The following is a 15,900-nucleotide window of genomic DNA, read 5'->3' on the forward strand; positions in this document are numbered from 1 at the left end:
GCGTTGGCGCACCATCGTCGGTTAAAACAAAGCCTGGATTGAGTTCAACAGAAGAGGAGTCTTTACATGCGCACGACTTCATTCAAGTTGATTGAGAAACTTTTACAGTTAAAGAAAAGTGAAGAAAAAATACACAACGATTTTTCTCTTGCTGAACAGCTTCATTCTTGTTGGCTAACCCCTGTAGCTCAGTGCTTTATAGTCTCACAGGGAGGTAAGTTGCGATATTCATCATGAGTTCTCCTGTGATTTCACCCACATGCTTTATTTCACACGATAACGGTGGTAATTATGAAACTAGTCAGTGTTTCGCAACACCGACAAGTGAAAAGAACGCTTTGTCTGCCCGAAGTTAATCTGGATCCAGTGTTCTTTCGGACACATTTGAGTCCAGCATCAGCCGTTAACGGATCACAAACGTCGATTTGTGTGACACCTAGAGAACCTGTGTTTGCTCCACGGTGCTGATGTTCTGTTTTTGTATTTTCTGCCCGCGTGTCTCGCAGTTGATGGGCTGGAGAAATCGTCATCGCTGGCCAGCTGCGACGTGGTGGTGGACAACGCCGCCGGTACCCAGAATGCCCCAGCGACGCGGCAGCAACGGGGCAAGCTGTCGTCACTCGGGAAACTGTTCAAACCCTGGAAGTGGAGGAAGAAGAAGACCAGCGACAAGTTCCAGGATCTCTCCAAAGGTGGGTCGGTCTTATTGGCATCCTCGTTTGAGCCGACCGTCCCTCCAATAAACAGTATTTCGATCGCGTGCATGACAAATAAAACCACCACGTTCTCACATCTGAGAGGTCATTTTGTGTCCGAGGTCACTTTGAACCTGATTGATTCCTAATGAGAGAAAAACAGCAGCTAGTTTATTCACAACGGGGTCAACAGAAGTGGCTCAGAAACTCATCCGTGACCGTGTGGCGGTCACCCGTGACATTTAGCAGTAAGAAGAGGAAAGCGGCTGTTGCGTAATGCTTTCTTAGAATTCGGTGTGAATTGTTTGCTGTATCCAAAAGACGAGGTGACGGTTGCGATCTTTGTTGGTCTTTCAGTCCTGGAGAGAAAAATCTCCACCAGACAAACGAGGGAGGAGCTCATCAAAAAAGGAGTTCTCATCCTCGACCAAGGTCTGTGGAATCACTCGCTCGCGTGTTTCTCCTTTCATTCATTGGTTGCGTTGCGCCGGCCTTCACACATGAACTTGAGCCGTTTTCTAAAACATCCGCCTGTCGGCAGTAAAAGCAAAACTTTGTCTCTTACAGATGAAACGATCGGCAGCGAAAATCTGAACGGCCACGCCACATCCAGTGTGACATCAGAGGAGGTTAAAGTTGACGTAGAGTCTCCAGAAACGGCGCTGGACCACAAGGCCTCCGGGCCCGACGGCGCTGAGGACAAAGCGGGTAACTCGGATGCGTCGCTGGGTCCAACGTGGTCCACCGCTTGTGACACTTTTTTGGGCTCGTTGGTGTCCTTAACGGTGTGACCTCTGACCTTCAGCCCTGGAATAATAGTTTCTCTCTCGTTTGCTTAGATGAGCAGGTCCTTTATTGTCGACATTTGTCTTGTTCTTGGATTTGACAAAACTCAATTGTTTCAGTCTGAAAGCCCCAAACAGACAAACGGCATTAGCCCGATCTTTGTGGAGATTATAGAAATTACAAAGAGGTTCTTTCTCTCATGTTTCATCATGAACTCCCATGATTTGTTGCATGCTTCAAGCATAAATAAATATTTGGTGTCTAAGTATAATTTTCTTTCTTGAAACACAGATAGTCTGTATCCACAGTTAGATTAATCCAGTAGAGAACAAAGATGAGTCCGCTTGAACCAACGCCGCGTCTTTTTAGATGCTTTGTACAGGTCTTTTCCTCTCAGTCCTTTGTACTTTTAGCCGTTTCTTTGTCCGGGGGTCGAATCCTTTGGTGGGTCCTCTGACTGGGATTCAGAGATAGATATTTCCATTCCAGTGGCCGTCTCCTAATGCCTCCATCGACCTCAGGAGAGCGGCCGCTCTTCTTCTGTCTGATGCTGCCTAAGTGTTGTGCTGTTCTCATCTCCACCCTGTTAGCATTGAACCCGGAGCCATTTGTCAATAATCAGAGAGGCACAGGCAACAAACAGTAGCAGAACAAACATGCCTTCACAGTGGGGGGAGGGGGGCAGAGAAGGTTTAATGGGTTGTTTTAATATCCCCTACCTAACTGATCAAACGGCGTCTATCATCAGCAGCGTCTCTGTGCAACTCACCTCTCATCCATCGCTGTCTCTTTGCTTTGCTTTCACCTCCATTTGTGCATCGGTTTGCCCAAATCCTTTATCTTGCTCCCTGTCCGTACCCTAACCTCTAAACACCACCCTGCCTCGTCTGCTCTGCTCAGAAAGGTGCGATGCTAAACCCGTCGCCCGGGCAAAGCAGGCGCAGCCCCGAGACGTTCAAGCTAAAAAACAGCAGAGCCCGACTCTGCCCTCCTCTTCCAAACCGCCGGGTGCCTCTGCATCCACAACCAAGCACAGAGAAGGCGCTTCGGGGACTAAAAAGACTGCCAAAGCCACAGGCAAGACAGGCCCGTCCACTCAGGCTAAAGCTAACCCACGGAGCACTAACAGCACTAGTCGCGGCATCGGTAAGTTCAGCTAGTTGGGCCTGAAGCCAGTTTGCCTCCTCGGTGTTCCTGCCTGCCTCCCTGCATGGAAAATGTGCTCATGTCGGTGTTTGAAGGGTGAACCATGTGTTGTAAGGCAAGCTTCTGTCAGTAATAGTCTATATATATATATATATAGAGAGAGATATAGAAGCCTCTTGATTGCGTCCTCTTGATCACAACAAATGTCCAGTGAAATGTCAGTAACTGGAAAGAGTGTGTGATATCCGTTTCTGAGAAAGCAGAAGTGAAAATGTATTTTCTCAGCTTTGTAAACGCCCAATAAGTGTGTGTGTGTGTGTCGGAACACATCAGTGTGACTGAGATCTGACAAGTGGTTTTGATTGCAGGTATGATGCTCGGGCGTGATCAATTCGGTTACTCTGTGTGTTGGTGTGTGTGTGCACGTTTGTATGTTTGTGTACTACATGAACGTCCAGCATGGTGGACCTAAGACAACACTTGCATGTGATGTTCATGCTGTCTTTTCTGGAGGCATCTGTGTAATTTATTTTGAGTTATCAGGAAATTGGGACGTTGTTTTCTTGGTATTTTGTTAACATTGAAAGTCCTTTAGTTTCCTTCGGCTTCTACCAGCAAGCATCCTCAAAGACATTTAAAGGACTATTTTATTCAATATGGCTTTAGGAATTCCATATTCTAGGCAGGTTTAATGAGTGATAATTATGGGAAATAGTCATTGTAATGCTCATGCTTTTTTTTTTAATTACATGTCGGTGTGGTCGTTACTCTTCAATACAACTTCTGCTGACGGGACAAAAAGTAGCATCTATTCCCCCATACACCTTTTTTTCTTCTTTTTAAATAACTGTATGTTTATAAAACAAATTGAACAAGACGTATACATTTAAGTTGCACTAAATACTAGTACAAGACATTCAATATTTATAGATTGTTGTGTCTTCTGTAGGAGGAAATTGGTGGAGGAAAGAAAAAGTCTAATATTTCACTTCTGTCTTTCTGGTGCTCATGTGTTTCCTCAGCAAAAACCTCCCATCTAAAGAAAACAGCAAAAAACTCCTCCACCTCCACCCCTCGTTCCCGTGCATCTAAGGACGCTTTAGCGCAGACAGAGGGCCCCGATGCGAGGACGAACCGGAAATCAAACCCTCCCGGCTCTTCCTCCGTCCCTCAAAAGGCCCCCGCAGAGACTCCTGCTCAGCCTGGGGAGTTAAAATCCTCGCTCCTTTCCTCAAACACCAAGGCGGCCTCGTCCAAAGCCTCGGGCAAAGAGACGGTGGGACCTCCGGCCGCCTCGCGACCCGCTCCCAATGCCTCGGCTGCGGGCGAGGAGACCGGCGGGGGCGCGGCTCCCGGACCCGCCGGTCAGTCCCCCCACGTCAACAAGGCCACAGAGGACACCTCCTTCACAGTGGGAGAGACGGGCGGAGAGAAACGGGGGAGAACGGGAGGGGAGGGGGGCGGAGAAGAGTCTGCAGCGGAGAACAGCCCGAGGTAAAAATGTGGTCCGGACGTGAAACATTCCTTATGTTTGTCATACTTCAGTCAGTACATTTCTACAGCGTCCCACTGGAGTCGTATGACACTTATTCACAGGAGGGCGACAATACACTTGTGTTTTTGATTCATTCAGGGCAATTTAATATTGACAGATCAGACGTTTTATTCACTTCAAGAAAGGACTTACTGCATTTGGTAACACGACAGGATAGAAATGAGAAGTTGGCAAAACCAACTAAACAAAAACGAAGTAACAGGTTTGTGGTGTGTGTGTGTGTGTGTGTGTGTGTGTGTGTGTTAGTGGTGCTGCAATGCAGTCTGTTGTGTAAAGCTCCTGTGTGTGTGTGTGTGTGTGTGTGTGAGGTGGGGAGAAGCAGTTGGAGGTGTGAGGTGGAGAAAGTGAATACAGATGGAGAAAAAGACAGAGGGAGGAATGAATGTTATTTTCCTGGCAGGCATTGCTAATGCCGTCTCAAGGTCCAACCATTTTTTGATATCTTGTTTTACATCATCGTTATTGTTTTTAGCATTACTATATTTAGGCTTTTTATCATGGCCATCCCCTTCATTTCCTCATTTCTTCCACCACAGTTGCGACGCGTGAGTTCACGCTCTGTTGTCGATGGTCCCCTGCAGGTCCGCCGAGGCCCACGACGAAAGGCCGGCGCGGCTCAGCGTGAACACGGACCGGGCCCTGGTGACGGTGATCCCCGACAGGCCGAGGGACAGCCAAACCAGCGACTCGGACTCGGACGGGCCGATTCTCTACCGGGACGAGGAGGAAGACGAGGAGGACGACGAGTACACGACCAGTACGCCATTCACTTTGCGCTCTTGCACTCGTTAGCAACATCCGCAGAGAAGCCCATGAGCGCGCTTCATTAACTTTGACGCGGCGGTGTGTGTGGCTCTGCGGGAGCACGTTCTGTTTATTTTGTAAACACTGATCTAAAACCAGAAGGAACAAGCAGCTCGTGGCTTGTATTTCCATTTGAGATGTCATCGTTTCGCTTGTTTGTGATATACATCAGGGTGACCTCTGTTTTGCGAGGGTCTCGCAGGGTTCGACGGAGCCCGTTATGAGCAGCTCCCTCACTGCTGCGTGTCTTTGTTGCAGGCGCTCTCGCCGTGAAGATCCAGCGACGAGACACCTTGAACATCAAGCTGGGGAACCGTCCCAGCAAGAGGGAGCTGGAGGAGAAAAACATTCTGCCGCGGAGCTCCGAGACGGAGAGACACGAGCGACGCCAGCTGATCGGCTCCAAACTAGTCAGGTGCGCGCACACACACACACACACACACACACACACACACACACACACACACACACGGCAGAATGCTGTGAAAATGTAGCACGCTGTGAATTTTTAAATCAGCGGGGAAACAACAAAGGTTGTTAATTCTGTCTTTTTTGATTGTGTAGTTGTGGGATGCGCACTGGTGCAAACAATGCACTTTAAATATCCGTCCTCCAGTTTAGTTTCTCCTTTTCTTTAAGAGGCAGAACAGCTGGTGGCAAAAAATAACAAAAACCAAAAGTGTGTGATAAAATGAGTATAAAGGTCTAAATACAATACATAAGAGGTTGAGCCATTTTTTATATCATAACGGCATTATTGTGCAAAAAGTACTGTATTTGTAGTGTGTAATGCAGTTTGGTCTTTTCAGAAGCCTGAGCCAAAGACCCACCACAGAGGAGCTGGAGCAGAGAAACATCCTCAAGCGTAAGTCTACGAGCACCTTAAAGAGTAACATGCACAAGAATCAATAAGGCTCCACAGACTCGTGTGTGCAGTTGCTGCTAATTTAGTTACTAGACTTCATTCAACGTTAACAAATAGCAGGTAGAGATGTTAAGCGAATGCAATATGCAACTCTCCAAATGTTTAGGGCATTTCTTCTTAAAAGAGGCATTTAAGCTTCGAGATTCAGACCGTGTCTACCTTCCCAAATGCATTTAGTAACTGAGTGTGCAGTAAATGTTATGAATCCACGAAGACGCCACTGGAGAGAACGCTTTGCAGATTCAACTCGCGTGTTTCATTCTCTCTCCAGAAGCAATCGCAGGAGATCAATTCCCCTCTAGCCTTTGTCAATGTTAAAGCAATCACACTGTTTCACAGCCACGGACACATTTCACTATAGCTAATCAGATCTGGCTGTTTATGAATAGAAGCAGCGGCCTGTTGCAGACGCCGTTGTTGTGAAGTGACTGACGTCTTTTTTTTTCCCGCATGCAGAAAAGAATGAAGCAGAGGAGCAAGAAGCCAAGCAAGAGATTAAAAGAAGACTCTCCAGGAAGGTACTGTGAACACCAACCACACAGACGCAGCAGAGACAAAACTGAAAGTACGCAGCCAGTCTAAATTTAGCCACTCAACCATTATGCTCCACTTCATGAGTCACCTCAGGAGGCAGAGAATCTGCTTTGTGCGGAGATAGCAGCCCATCTAGTGGACGCGGATGGAACTTGACTTTCGGGTTCTTGTGATTAAAGATCACGATACAATAATGAAATCACGCACCAGCACATCGGCAAATAGAGTGTGTTAAACCAATTTCTCTTTCTCTCTGTGTGTGTGCCTTCACGCGTATGCACACGTGTGTGTGTAGCTGAGTGTGAGGCCTACGGTGGCAGAGCTCGTGGAGCGCCGGATTCTCTGTTTCAACGAGTACGTGGAGGTAACGGACGCCAAAGACTACGACCGGCGGGCGGACAAACCCTGGACCCGACTCACTCCCTCCGACAAGGTGCCGACGTCTGATTGAATCGCTGCATTGTTCCTTATTGTTTGACCCTTTTCCATCGATATGTCATCCAGCTGTTCGCATACGAACATTATGCATTCAGTAGCTTTGATATCTGCCTGAAAATGTAAGTAAACTGCATGCGGTTGTAAAAGTACACCACAAAGGGCCGAAAGTACTACACCTGAACACAACACACACATGTAATTGTACATTTCCAAGATCTCGGGCATTGTTCTGATGACGCAACAGAGTTCTTTTGTTGCACTCGATGAAATCCAGCTTTAGCTCCGCGAGGTGAGACGATGCACGCAGGCAACGTACCGCACAGACCTCCATGTGTCTCCATAGAAGCAGAAAGGCCCTTATGGTTCACTGAGGGGGCTTCTACCTCCAACCGGCCCTCTGCTGCTGACGTTTTAGACCACACAGCACGGACCTCCTGATCGCTGAACCCTCGCAGACTTTCATCTGCAAGAGGAAAAGACTAAATACAATAATCTTTTATAGGTTCTCACAAATAACTCCAAAGGTCCAAAAACACATAACGGTTTCGATGTTGTTTGTGTGTATTTGGGGAACCGGTGGCCTCGTCCTGCTAGTTGCATTTTTTATGATTTCTCGGTGTGTGTGTGTGTGTGTTTTGCCTCTCAGGCTGCTATCCGTGCGGAGCTGAATAAGTTCAAGAGCCAAGAGATGAAGGTTCACGAAGACAGCAAACAGTTCACCAGGTACTCGAGTCAACATCTCGTTAGTGATTCATCAGCATAAACTCTGCAGTTTACCAATTTACATTGGTCACTTTTCTTTATTACTCTGATGCTCCAAAGGACATTTTCACGACTCCAGTGTCATTTGTCCACCATAAGGTTTTATCTTATCATTTAAGAAGCTAATACATAATGAAACACCTTCATCCTCGCCGCAGTGTTTCGATCAGTCATAAATCTTTGGGAAAAAAACCTCCGTTAACATTCTTACAGCCAGGCACATTTCATCTCTCTAAAGCAATTGGCAGCAGCTGCATCTATCAATTTGTTTATTTAGGTGAAAGCCGTTTGATGGGTTCTTTGGATCAAAACACAGCAGCAGTAGAAAATCAGATGCAAAACTGTAATATAAAACAGTGCCGATTCAGATTTAGCTTTGGGTACATTTTGTTCTACCGAGCACCTGCTAAAATCAAATTCATTGGATGTGGTTTAGGGTTTAGGGTTGTCACTTCAAATGGGGACCAGCAACCCATGTAACATGTCGAGCATGTATGCATGTCGAGTGCACATGTGATTTGTAGATGCTATGTCATATTGTGCATGCGTGTTTTTATTTCCAGATTCCACCGGCCCTAAGTGCTCCGGCAGCCAGCTGGACGTCGGCCCCCAAAAGTCTCCGGTCCACAGCTCCCAGCAGCCCCCCCACCTTCCCCGGCCCTCCAGACCCTCGGACCCTCAGCACACCGCTCAGTCCATATTGCTTTATGATCCTCTTGCAACTGATGATATTCATTTCTGTCAGCAGCAACAGTAACAGGTGTGTTGTGTAAGGCCGTGGCCGTCCGCGGACGCCAGTGAAACATTTGCACATATCTCTAGTGAGAACAGTGGTATGCACAGCGCTCTGATTCGATTATTTATTGTAGATGGCCAGAACATGCTGGTATGAGATGCTTTTTGTTTATTTGTTGTGGACCTCTCGGTGGAGTGGAGGTGGCTCGGCTGCACTCAAGAGTTTGTGTACTTGCCTCCTAGGACAGGGAGCGCCGGTGATTGGACGGGTTGCCCCGCTGGTGTCACAGATCACAGGGGAGCAGAAGCAGTTTGTTCTGCTCAGATGTGCCTCTCCGAGTTCAGCCTGTAGACGTATTTGAAGCACATTGCCACTAGAGGGCATTGGAGTTCTAGTCTGCGAGGACAATGGCGCGAATGTAGACGACGGATATTCTGCAAGTGTTGTATTTATATCTGCTGGGGACCGGCGGGCACCTGAGGCTCTTAACAGTGAAGTGCAATATGAATTGGAGGCCCTTTCGGATGAAACACGATGTCCATGTGCCATCGTAGGCTGTATCTTACAAGGAGTTATTAAGTGCGAACCTCCGTTCACAAATGGCTGGACTTGTTGTTTCGTGGATCCAATTTCCAACCGTTGATGTTGGACTCTCGGCTCAGGCTCTATTATGGTGCCAAAGAGAAGGCAGATGTTTGATTCCATGTCGGTGTTGTTATTTAAAGTGACTTCCTGTGGGGGCTTCGTGAACAGCGAACAGGAACTGAGCGCTTCCCACTCAGTGAGGCAATCGGTCTTCTTGAAGAGGCCCAGAAGTACTTTGTTTTCTTCCTTCAACGTGCTCTTGCAATTGAATCTGTCAGCCCACGATAGATACGCAAGGAGAGACCTGCTGACAAGTGATCCTTCTACATTTTGCCCCAAACGCGCACTTTGAATCCAGTGGTAAAGGTTAGACCTTTTTCGACACGCAGTTTGTTTCATGAAAGGCATGCAAAGCAAAACTAATATATCCCTGTGTGTTATAGTAATCGATCAGACACATGGGAGGTATGAAGCAGCACAATGTATTTCTTGGAAATATGTTTGGACTCCAGATTTATGATTTGTCCATAACGTGGAGGTGGTTTGGTTTTAGGTCGGAAGATCTGCAGAGGGCCAAACCTGACATTATAACTATAGAATAGAACGGATAAGAAGCTGGGGCAGAAATAACACAAAACTCTGCCGAGACTTTCATATAAGAATTACACATGGCGATGTTTTTCTTGCTAGAGACGATGGCTGAAAGGTGGTTGAAATATTAAGCTTGCTGACGTCCAGAGGCGTGTGTTCCCGTAACAGACCTGCAGCCTCGACCAGAACTGAAAAAGATAAATGTGTTCTTTCTGCTCCTGAATGTGAATCAGCTTGTAACACTCAATTATGTATGGTGATGGAAAATAACCAACGCTGATCATCCACGTCAACGTCCATGTTGCTATGTTGATTATTTTGTACACATACATGTATATCGAGCATGTGCATACATTCAAATCAATTTGACTGCCAATGTGACCCGACGCAACGTTAATGTGAATGTTTTGAAAGAAATGGAGCGTGCAGAAGATACTGTTGCTGTGCGGTTTCTAGGCAGCACGTTGCCAGCAGTATGTTAAATTACTCCCAAACCTACCTGGTACTCAAACACACCATGGACAAGGCAGTATACAGGAAGGTAGTAATATATCTTATTCTATTCTCTTCCACCTTCGCTTCGACTGTTGTTACGCGGCAGGTTTTTCACGGAGAGAAACGATGTTCAAAAGCAGTTTTAAATCCTCTCTGGACTTCCCCTTTGCTTCATTTCTCCAGAGCGCCGTAGGTCAACTTGCACAAACTATAAAAAATACAAACAAACAGGAAGTGACCTCACATCAAATTGGCTTCAGGCCCGGTGTATAATGCAGATGCATAAGTGAGTCAACATGATTCTGATTGGTTTCACATACAATGAGCTTTCATGGAGGGGAACATAATGCATCAAAGACTGTAATAAACCATTTAGATACACTAAGTGTATAAAGCGTTGGTAGAACAGCTCCCGATGTGGCCGAGGGAACATAAATGAGCTGTTTGCGTCCCCGCAGAAAGGTTCATCCCTAAAGCATTACTGGTAACCACCCAGCCTATTTAGCGTTTACACGTCGTATATAGTTGATGGGTAAATGGTTGTGTAGGTGTAAGCAGATATAAAGACATTTAATGCTACCACCAATGTTTTCTATAACAAAGGTCCCGATGCGAAGGAGGTAGTGATCATTAACAGGTGAATCTGCAGCTCCTCTGGGCTTTATGGGGCTTCTGCAATGAGTTTATTCACCTTTACCGCCGTGGGAAGCGACCGGCTGGGGAACGCAGTGGGGGACGTCCGGTAGAGACCAAAAACAGCTAAAAGAGAGAGAAAATTAGATACGTTACTCTGTCGACATCGATGTCGGCCTCAACTGAAGAGCTGCTAATCTGCAAAACAATATTATAACGTATTCCTCGTTTTATATAATGATATTTAACACATTTATACCTGGTATTAAACCTGTGTGAATGATTTTAAATGTTAGTGAATAGCCCATAGTTACAGTCATTAAACGTCAATCATTCATTAGCTGTTTATACAACAATTATGGATGATTAAATATAGTTATAATCCTCGACAAAGAGCATAAACATTTAAAAAGGTCTTTATATTTGCTTGGAACTACATTATAAGTAGTGTGTTAATATACTACTTGTGAATCGACTTTCTGATACTGAAACTACTTCACAGGGACTCCTGGTCAGGCCATTTGATGCATAAATCCATATTCTAGTCCAGACTGTTAAATTATAACCGGTCAGTATTATTCACAAGGAGCAGGTCCTGTAAAAACGTACAGCTGCAGTCTCTTTCATCTCATCTGGCGTGGAACTGTGAAATAATCCCAATAAAACCAAACAAAAGTTCACATAACTTTTTCTTCTTTGCATCGGTAAAGTATTAAACATACAATTCCTGACATTATATTTATTTATTCTGGAAGAATCAGTTTGACGCTTGTTTTTCTCAGGCTGCTGCTTTCAATCTGCCGCACCGGAGGCTTTCAACACGGAGATGGAAATGTTTACATTTGAGGGCGTCTGCTGTTGTTGATGTGGTCGTGTCTTCGTTTAACCCCCCCCCTCCAAAGAAAATGAACGATCCATAATCAGACCGCTCCTAAAAGCCTCCATTCTACAACATGTGATCACACTCACAGTAAGATTATGGTGTCAGTCACAATATAACCCCCCCCAGCTCTAAATGCATTGGAAGTCTTTGCTTTCTGTTGATTGATCTTTGAAGTCGTTGGATGATGTCGCGTATCCCCAAAACACCTACTGTTACGTTCAAACTGTGTATATTGTTTTGTATATAAAGAATCATCGGAAAACATCTGATCTGTCCGCTTGGTTTTTGCTCGTCATATGATTAGTATTACTGTTACCAAAAATAGGTTTGAGCGTGCTGAATTTCTACATAAGAAGAGAGAAATGTTTACAGATAGAAACACGCAGTCGGGTAATGGGATTTGGTTTTATTGATTCCGAAAAAATATTTAGACATGCCCAACAGGCCTGTGAGAAGACGGGATATTTGATGAATTACCCTTCCCTCTTTTTCATTATTATATCATTGCCGGCTACATTTCTTAAAAGTGGTTTTAAGAGGCCATTAAGGGCACATTTCATGAATCATTATCCCGAGACAAACTGCAACGACTCAGCATGGGTTTATTTTTAGACACATTACATCATTCCTTTCAGGTCTCTGGGAATAATTATAAAATGAAAGATCTCCAGCCTAGAAATGAAAAGTGTGGCGATAAGTGCCAATTAAGCCTTCCAGGGATATTACTTTAATTTTTTTTTATGAAGAAACCCTTTAACGCCGCTTGTCTCATCACCTTCCTCCGGCCCCCGAATTGGAATAATTGTTGAGGAAAACTGCGCGATGACTCTTTAAGAAATATGCGTTCAATCTTGCTCTGCTTTTTTGTCTCGGCCTGAGGTTCTAATAACCGGAGGACAAACTAACGGCTGGATGCATTACTGTGAGATTTATCTAAACGTTCACTCCGCCCCCCCGGGGAGGGAATCACAATGGTTTTGGTGATCCTCCGAACACGTGACCTCTTCGCTTGAGTGACAAGATGGATTATTGTTAGATGGATTGCAATGAAATTCAGACGTCCGTTCCCTCATAGGATGAACAGTACAAGCATCCCCATCATCATGTATTACCTGTAAAGCTAATTACATGCTCATCAGCTGTGCTTTGTGTCCAGAGGGAAATGTAAAATGTTGAAACTATGATTATAAGCATGAGAATAAAATCAATAACGGCTCTCGTCTAGAGCAAGTTGTAAATCGGCTTATTTGATGAAAGTGTTTGTATCCTTATGGTTGAAATGCACTTATTGTAAGTCAGCTGACACGTAATGTAATGTGAGGATTATCAACATTTGGAATCAGCTGATGACCAACGACGTTAAAGATATCAATTCACCTTAAGCAAACACTCTTCACTCTGCCGCGCATTTAAAAATACATTACGCCAGTTTGTCTGTGGTGTCAGAGTGCAGCGCATCTTATTTTGTTGCCAGCGTCCCTGAAGCTTTGAGCGAGTGCCTTGAGGTTTACATGGGAGGATCTCTATGGGAACAACCATCAAAGAGCCAGCCGTAATTCTTCCACCCATCCAGAGGACCAGGCGGCCTTTTAAAGAAGGATGTGGCTGTAATGGGTTGATGCTGAAGAAGCGCACAAAGAAATGAAAGCTGGAGAGGGAAGGAGACACGGGACAAAGATTCATAGATTTAGATTTGGTAGGAAATGAAAGACAGTCTGACTCGTCAATTACCTCCTACTTTAATGGCCTTCTCTGATAGCCTCTTACCTTTGGAGCTGATTTAACAGGACGTTTGTGCAACAACTTGACCTCAGCGACAGGAAAGGCGTCAAGTAACGTTTTGGATTTGCTTCGGATTCGTTTCTTGTCGAATAATAAGATACGACAGTGGTGGCGGTTTTGTAGAGCAAAGGAAAGACAGCTGCTGCTTGTACCTGAAAGATGCCCTCTTGGACCTCAGCGACCATAAACCTCCTGCCCTCTCTCACTCACTCACTCACTCACTCACTCACTCACTCACTCACTCACTCACTCACACACACACACACACACACACACACACACACACACACACACACACACACACACACACACACACACACACACACACACACACACACACACACACACACACACACACACACACACACACACACACACACACGCGCGCGCGCTCCGTAAATCCTCAGGTTGATCTCAACAGTCTTTGGAGTCAGCTTTTTGATTCTCTGAATGTGGGAAGCGAAGGTGCCGACCTCTGGTTCAAAAGGTCAAGCCGCCTTGGTCATTTGCACAAAACTGACACAACGTATTTCATCCCAAACACCCGGCTTACAGTCGCTTTCCTCTTCTGATGGCCGTTATTCCACCTCGGTTTGCATTTAGGCAGCGGAGATGATGCCGAACACTCTACTCAGAACAACACAATTTCACACACACAGTCATTTCTTGCGGGTTTTATCTCGGGTGCTTTGCATCCTCTGGTAAGCCTATCTGAGCAGTGGAGACGCAGAGAGAGAAAGTGGAAGGAGAGGATGCGGTTGAAAGGAGACGGTGGGGGTGGGGGGGGAGGAGAAGGAGAAGGAGGGTGGAGGCAGACGGATGAAACAGGAGGCCGGGAGAGACGGGCACAGATAATTGGATCGTGCAAGCGTTCATATTTGATGAGGGCGAACGTGCTTCCTGGACCTGTGCACCGAGGTCCCGAGTAATCAGGGAGCCAAACGAGACATCAGCGCGAGCACGTATGGGGCGACGGGTCATTTGGAGTCGCCTCTCACTTTATTAGGTGCCTTTAAAAAGAAAAAAGCAAACATGCGACAACGTCATAGCACTTTCCCAGAGCCACTTATACGTTTAACAGAGAGTCACATGCAGGGAGACAATTAATTGCCTCGCTAACAGGGTCCTGGGTGAGCACAGAGGTGGGGCGGTAATGAACTGCCACGTGAGATTAGGTCGACGCGGCGGGTGTTGAGCTGGGAGATACTTTAGTGGGTCTGTTGTAACTAAGCTCGGTAGCAGCGAGGGGAAAAAAATAGAGTTAAGCTGCTTCAAACGGAGCTAAAAGTCTCTCTGTGGGTTTCAGCTCGAGCACCTCGGGAAATTAGGAAAACAGTGTGGGTGAGGGGGAACAAGTTCAGCATATATACCAAATGGTTATTAATTGCAAATGTAGCAAATTGAATGACGGTAGTATTTGAGTTAACTCATTTGCTTCCAGAAAAATCATGGAATCTGTAGTCTCAAATTGTGCTTTTCTTTCTTTTCTTTCACTTATATTTATGGGTCTTTTGGATTTAGATTAACAACCTCAACACCAGATGGTACAAAATAAAAAAAGCATGGAAGCATTAAATATTTCTAGAATACAGAAACAAGAAAATCTTTCATTTCATAAATATTGTTTGAGACTTTGGTATTCACCACGTTTATCTTCAAATGTGTTTGACCAGAACGAAGGGATTGAAGCTTTGAGAGTCTATAATAAAAACACACCCACCTGTCGGCCGTATTCCCATAAAAAATGTCCATCACTGCTTTCGCTGTAAACTGGAGCAGCCGTCTATTTATCTGCTCAGAGACAACCAGTCGAGCATCTAATGCAAGGGTTTAATTTGTGTGTGCGTGCGTCACGCTGCTCTCACGCCTCACTTGGCAGCGTCGTCTTCACGACTCTCGGTGAAGACAGATGGCGGGGACACACCCCACCAAGTGGCCCTCCGACACACACAGGGATCTCCAACGCGACAACTTCCTCGGCACCCACCGACATGTCAATCCGACATGAGTCACGCACAGCATCCTCTCCCATAGCGCGTGTGCCTGTTCGGGCTGGCAGCAGCAGCGCTTCGACACACGTGACCTGGCGTTTTAAGAGTGAAACCTCAGCGCCTGCTGCTCCTTTGCAGACTCACTTCGACCCCGAAACAAAAAGCCTTGTGCTGCAGCAAAACTCCAAACACCCACTCGACATCAAACATCCCGAGGAAATTTGCACCGTGGAAAAAACAGTGTCTTGAGTTTGGTGACGGCGGACACTGATGATCAAAGCAACTGAATCATATTCAACACTGGAATAATTTAACGTCTGACATGAGCTCGTTTGAAAACAGACGCCGCTGCTCGAGGCTCTAGTTTGCACTTTGGAGTCTGATTTGCAGGTATGCAAATGAAACCAAGATGATGCGATTAGAAGCTTCATCAACCACAAAGTTAATTATGAAAATCAGCAACCTCTTCAAATTACACCGCGTGACTCGGGGGGAAAATTCTTCACAGGTAACAATGTAGAACTTCACTCTGCATTCAGACCGAATGAGGCACAGCGTT

General features: G+C 45.8%; 1 protein-coding gene across 6 annotated transcripts in view; it reads left to right on the forward strand.

The window, feature by feature from the left end:
* phactr2 (phosphatase and actin regulator 2) overlaps positions 1–11,832 on the forward strand; it is a 29,755-nt gene extending 17,923 nt beyond the window's left edge. For 3 of the 6 annotated variants that reach the window (XM_078104960.1, XM_040178895.2, XM_040178894.2), the window contains exons 2-13: positions 507–692; positions 1,053–1,127; positions 1,263–1,403; positions 2,382–2,627; positions 3,650–4,121; positions 4,764–4,939; positions 5,245–5,401; positions 5,796–5,851; positions 6,368–6,429; positions 6,741–6,878; positions 7,530–7,606; positions 8,209–11,832. In XM_078104960.1, coding sequence (XP_077961086.1) covers positions 507–692; positions 1,053–1,127; positions 1,263–1,403; positions 2,382–2,627; positions 3,650–4,121; positions 4,764–4,939; positions 5,245–5,401; positions 5,796–5,851; positions 6,368–6,429; positions 6,741–6,878; positions 7,530–7,606; positions 8,209–8,224 — 1,802 coding nt within the window. In that variant the 3' untranslated portion in view covers positions 8,225–11,832. The remainder of the gene's footprint in view (positions 1–506; positions 693–1,052; positions 1,128–1,262; positions 1,404–2,381; positions 2,628–3,649; positions 4,122–4,763; positions 4,940–5,244; positions 5,402–5,795; positions 5,852–6,367; positions 6,430–6,740; positions 6,879–7,529; positions 7,607–8,208) is intronic. The other 3 variants (XM_078104961.1, XM_078104963.1, XM_078104962.1) reach the window with 1 other exon arrangement.
* Positions 11,833–15,900: the final 4,068 nt, after the last annotated feature.

This window comes from Gasterosteus aculeatus, chromosome 6 (assembly GCF_964276395.1).
Source record: "Gasterosteus aculeatus chromosome 6, fGasAcu3.hap1.1, whole genome shotgun sequence".
NCBI lineage: Eukaryota > Metazoa > Chordata > Actinopteri > Perciformes > Gasterosteidae > Gasterosteus > Gasterosteus aculeatus.